Source organism: Notamacropus eugenii, chromosome 4 (assembly GCF_028372415.1).
Source record: "Notamacropus eugenii isolate mMacEug1 chromosome 4, mMacEug1.pri_v2, whole genome shotgun sequence".
Lineage (NCBI taxonomy): Eukaryota > Metazoa > Chordata > Mammalia > Diprotodontia > Macropodidae > Notamacropus > Notamacropus eugenii.
In genome coordinates, this window is record NC_092875.1 from 319,865,042 (window position 1) to 319,871,041 (window position 6,000).

Consider the following 6,000-nt stretch of genomic DNA (forward strand, 5'->3'; position numbering starts at 1 on the left):
CATCACACCTATCAGAGTGGCTAACATGACAGAACAGGAAGATGATAAATGTTGGAGAAGATGTGGGAGAGTTGGAACACTAATTCATTGTTGGTGGAGATGTGAGCTGATCCAACCTTTCTGGACAGCAATTTGGAAATATTCCCAAAGGGCTAAAAAAAGGTGCATACCCTTTGACCCAGCAATACTGCTTGTAGGGCTGTATCCCCAAGAGACCATAAAAATGGGAAAGTGTCCCACATGTACAAAAATATTTATAGCAGCACTTTTTGTGGTGGCCAAAAACTGGAAATCAAGGGGATGTCCATCAATTGGGGAGTGACTGAATAAGTTATAGTATATGAATGTAATGGAATACTATTGTACTATAAGAAATGAGCAGGAAGACTTCAGAGAGGCCTGGAAAGACTTATATGATCTGATGCTGAGCAAAAGGAGCAGAACCAGGAGAACTTTGTGCACAGCAAGAACCACAGTGTGGGAGAGCTTTTTCTGGTAGACTTGGAACTTCATTGCAATGCAAGGACTTAAAAAATTCCCAATGTTATTTTAAGGCAAAATGCCTTCCACATCCAGAGAAAGAACTATAGAATTCAATCGCATATTGTAGTAGATCATTTTCTTTTGTATTACATTTTGGTTTGTTATATGACTTCTCCCATTCATTTTAATTCTTCTACACAGCATGAAAATGTATTTAATAGGAATGTATGTGTAGAACCTATATAAAATTGTATGCCATCTCGAGAAGGGAGTGGGGAGGTGGGGGGTAGGGAGGGGAAGGGAGAGAAAGAAAAAATCTAGGTTGTATAATAGTGATTGTGGAACACTGAAAACAAATAAAATCTTATTTTAAAAAAAAGAAATGATTACAGAGGAGCTATGGCAGATATTTTTATAAAATGTGTTAAGCATTCATTAGAGGATACCCCCTCTTCTTACCCCACCCCCATGCACCCTTTCTACTTTTGTAGGCATGATTCTGCCCAGAAAGGGCTGGATTTACCTAGGCTAAACACAGGAGCTTACTCTGGAACTTGCCTACCAAATCACAGGGCAAGCTGAGTCAGGGAAGTAATGTTGATTTATCATGTGGAAGTGTGGCCAAAGTGGAGAACCAGGATGTGGGAACTGTGACTGAGTTCAAGAGAGGGATTTGAATAGGAGTTTAGTTAGGTAAAGTGGAAGTTGATACCAAGAGAATCTGAGTCAGCCAAGGTCAAGACAAGACCAGGTCAAGGGCCAAAGATCTTCACTGGGCTTGGGTGGAGGAGGGGAAGGAGGAGGACATAGAGGAGTTAGCTAAACAATAGGATGCAGGAAAGTTCACAGATGAGAACTGAGACTGATTGACTGGAAAGACAGGCAAAGGCATCATTGAATTTTTTGTCACAATCCAGGAAGCTCAAGCAGTAGATCCAAGACAGGACCCCAGGGCAGATGGAAAGTAACAGTCAGGATCTGCCTCAAAAGGAGGTGTGCTGACAGAAGACCTCCATGATGTATTAAGGAGTGTCTCAAGGCCTTATATGTAGCCACACCCTGGGAGAAAAGTTTACCTTGAATTTATGGGGACTCCAGAAGGCCAGGCAGGGTTTTGTCTTCATTTCTTTTATCTCATACCTTCAAATCTGACTCAGATTTTACTTGCCCATGTCAGTGTAAAGCTTATCATGACCCTTAATCAAGGTCTTCTCCTCAACCTTGGCTTTGGCACAGATTCCTTTGGTGTGGTGTCCTCAGGGATGCTTAGAAGATTTATCATTATCAAAGTAGACCTAACCTTTCCTGAGCCTTTAGGGCCTTTGCAGTCAAGATTTATATCTTAGGTCAGGGTTGGAGGACCACTTATGAAGTACTGGCCATCCAGTACTTTCATACCAAAAGGATGGTACATTTACCAAGAATTTCTGAGAAATTGTTTCATGGTAAAACATGGACAAAAGTTGCTTGCTTGTTCAGCAAGCATAGATGGACTGAGAGTCCATCATTAGAGTATACATACACATCAGCGAAGATCCTTGATCTACTTGAATGTACTGAGAAGCAAATACAAGGCATGGGAAATGCAGAGCAATGACTTGCAGGAAGCCAGCACCCTCACAAATAAATGAATCTGAAAAACAAATAAATCTCAACCATGAATGAATGAGTGAAAACAGCTGTTCATTGCTTATCATGTACAAAGCACTGAAAATACAAATGAAAAAGCAAGAAGAATGACTACTCTCGAAGAACTCACATTCTGATGTGGGAACCAGCATATAAGTGGTGTCAGCTGCGTGCTAGATCCAAAGGTCCTATGGTTCTTAGGGCACGCTGACAAAGCAAATGCTAATGCATCTTCTTTGATGCCATTTCCATCAATAAAACCATGTCTATTTCTGACATTGAGCCCTTTGACAATATCACGAAACATTGTGATAAGAACTTCTATTCCATTCTTTCAGCAATGTGGCTTCTGGGGAGATGGGGGCTGTGTTATCTGTAGATGTGGTTTCCAGGCCTCATAGTAGGCACTTAGTAAATGTGTATTGAATTGAATTAAATCTCCACAAGGGTTGCTCCCTTGGACAATGGCTATGGCAGCAGGGCTAAAAGTAGGACTGATGGTTGGGGGTGGGGGAGGTAGAGGAGGTGCACTATTCCTGGAGCTCTTGAGTTTATCTGTCCGTCACTGGTAGTGGGTCAATATTTATTGGAGGTGGTGGTGGCTAGGATGTCAAAACATAATAAGCATTATGGTTATTTCCAAACAAAATTGTTTTCCATAGGGTCAGCAGTACTATAACAGCCTCAACGATCTCTTTTTTTGAGAGGTGAATCAATATATAATACAGTATAATATAATAATTTGGGAGGTGGGATTAATATGTAATACAGTATAATATATAATACAGGCTCTGTCTGAAAAGTCACAAAGCGAGTGATGAGTGTAGTAATCTTACAGGCAGTTTTGAAAATACAAGCTTAGAGCACCTCTATCCCAATTTCTTGTGTCATGTAAAAGCATAGGTAACCAATCATTTCAGTAACCAATGAAAACATCTTAAAAGTTCTACATTTGGTAATGCTTATTTTACTGCCCTTAAATTTGGTCCCTTGGGCCAGGTGTGGTGGCTTACACCTATAATTCCTGCTCCAAAAGAGGCTAATCTCTTAAGCACAGGAATTCTGAGCTGTTCTGGGCTGATCAGGCAGGTGTCTGCACTATCTGGTATCAATTTGATGAGCCCTCTGGGGCAACCACACTGTCTACAAAGGAATGAACTTAACTAGGTCAGAAACAAAATGACCAAAGCCTCTGTGCCAGTCAGCGGTGGGATCTACCTAATAGCAGTGGTCACCACATTTCCAGCTTACTCAAAATAGGGGAGACTTAGTCTATATCTTTTTTGGTCCTTTGACTGCTTTCCTGTTATTCCCAGAGCACTGACACTTCCTAAAGGGAGCTAGCTGGATCCTTTCAGACTTTCCTCCTGCTAAGTATAGCCAGTTTATAACTATTTCTAATTCAAGCATGTGTTGATGCCTTAAGCCAGTTAGAATTTGATAAAGTAGAAAAATATCAGGATCTTGATTTTGCTTTAATTGATGCTAAGAAAAGGAAATCATCCCAGAAAACATTGCCAGAACATAAATTAGTCTCCTTTCACATGAGAAAAATCCATTTCCCCTTAAAAGGAAGTCATCATAAAGCCAGTGTTGCCCAGTTCTTAAATTTGGGCATCAGTTTTGAATTTTTATAGTGCATTCCCTACCTCTGATCCAATTAACTATTGAAAAAGAAGGCCCTGATGTGGACAGTCTACATGTGCCTGCTTGAATGCAGCCTTTAAAGGAAGTTCTCAAAACAGGGTAGTGGATGGTTTCATTTCCAGGATCGGGGGGGGGGGGGTGGGGTTTGTTTTGTTTTATTTTTCCATCAAGGAAGGTGCCTCAAATGAAAAATAAGGCAAAGGGGGTCACTGCTAGAAATAAAAACCAGGGGGACAAGCTCTAGACATATTTTTTAAATTTAAGTGTTTTCAGAAAAGTCAGTTGCCATGTGGTATAAAGCACCAGTAAACAATAAGCCCATCTTTGTGTTCTGTGCCAGTATAGTTGCAGTGTGTTATGCCAAGGATAGTGTAGTATAGAATTTCAGACTTCAATTCTGTCATGCCAAAATCATTGAACCATCTCTCTCTGTGTGTCCCTCTGTCTCTCTGTCTGTCTGTCTGTCTCTCTCCTCCTCTTTCCCCCTCCCTCCCTCTCTCTCCTTCTCTCTCTTTCCCTCTCTCTCCCTCTCTCTCCCTCTCTCCTTCTCTCTCTCTCTCTCTCTCTCTCTCTCTCTCTTTTTCTCTGTAGGATGTCCCATGTGCTTCAGTTTGAGGACAAAAGCAGAAAGGTGAAAGATGCAAGCATGCAGGATGAAGACACTTTTGAAATCTATGATCCCCGGAATCCGGTAAATAAGAGAAGAAGAGAAGAAAGCAAGAAGATCATGCGGGAGAAAAAAGAAAGAAGATAAAGACAGTGTTGCTCACCAAAACTCACTGGAAAAGTGATGGCAGTCTATATGGCCTTATAAAAAGCCATTGTTCCTGAAAGCATCACTCAAGGGTGTGAAAAGTATTTTATGAACCTGTTATCTGGTTTTGAAAAGACACAATTATCTTTTTTATGAATTGCGCAATGAAGTAAGTAAATGATTTGGATGATAACTGAGTAGTCCAAGTTTTCCATGATGTTTTTTCTAACTTAGCATTTTGTATGACTGATTCTGAATTAAAATAGTTTTTATTGCTGTCTGCATGTAACCACTTGCACGGTGTAGCTAGTTACCTAATTTTGTCTTTTCAACCCCAAAAGTTAAAAGTTGCTTAAGAGATACCCACAGAAATAAAATGCAAAGAAAGTCTTCCTGAATGTCTGTTGCTGCCTATGCTGATTTTTGCGAGCTGTTTAATGATAATGAGATGATTGAATGTAACGATATTTGGGTTTAGTTCAGCACATACATGTGAGAGCATTACTGCACCAATGAGATTCAGTAGCTATGTCTTAAACCCTAGAAAACAGATGTGCAGTTTGAGAAGGTCAGCAATGACTGGGTGATCAATTGATTCCAGTTCTGTCAAAACTGTGTTAAAAACTTCACTTGAAGCTGGGGTTAAATTCCTTTCACTGTGCAAACTGTAAAAATCCTTGGATGTAAGATAGGAGCAGCATATTTAGACCACAATGAGTTTTCTTTAGAACACCTTCTAAGCCTCAAGTTTGAATGGGAGCAGTGACCTCAAAAAACAAAACAAAACACAACAATTAGAACATTGTAGATTATTTTAAAAAGCAATTTCAAGGAGAAAAATGAGAATTATTATATTAGGAAATTCTTCCTTGAATTTCATAAGTAAAACTAATTTTATATTTACTTAAAGTTTATTTTTCTTTGTTTTTCCTTTTGGTTCAGAGGCTTTTGTTCTGTAGTACCAGACTAAAAAGCTTCTTCTGATTATATTACTTGAAAGTCTATAGTATACTTGATGTTCTTGAGAACACAGGAGAAGACTAGTAAGGTTTGGGGGTTTTTTTGGTTGGTTTTTTTTTTTCTGGCAGTTAAACCATCATTCTGCTTGCTGAAAGCAACTAAGTTAAGCACCATACCTTGCTTTTTTCCTTTCTGAATAAGTGTTTGGAATTCTAGCTAGAATTTCTAAGAACACAAAATTAATGGCATGCCACACAGCCCATTATCATGTCCTGCAGACTACACCTAAAGTGACATACTCTGCTGCGTCTAAAAATGACCCTCCCATGGGTCAAGGTTATTCCAAAGTGCAAGAAGATGAGTGGTATGACTGCTATTGTTTTTAGAACAAGTTCAGTAAGGTATGATGTCCTTATCCAGCTGCCACGACCAAGTTTCCTGATAGGGCCTGATGTGTGAGGTACATAAACCTGTCTCACTGTATTAATGTGGTCTCTGTGGCAAAGGTCAGATGAATGCAAAATGCT

At 39.7% G+C, this 6,000-nt stretch overlaps 1 protein-coding gene across 4 annotated transcripts in view; it reads left to right on the forward strand.

Annotated features, from left to right (window-relative positions):
- CWC27 (CWC27 spliceosome associated cyclophilin) overlaps nt 1-4,911 on the forward strand; it is a 322,938-nt gene extending 318,027 nt beyond the window's left edge. For all 4 annotated transcript variants that reach the window (XM_072605063.1, XM_072605062.1, XM_072605064.1 and 1 more), the window contains one exon: nt 4,351-4,911. In XM_072605063.1, the coding sequence (XP_072461164.1) occupies nt 4,351-4,513 (163 nt within the window). In that variant the 3' untranslated portion in view covers nt 4,514-4,911. The remainder of the gene's footprint in view (nt 1-4,350) is intronic.
- The last annotated feature ends 1,089 nt before the right edge of the window (nt 4,912-6,000 follow it).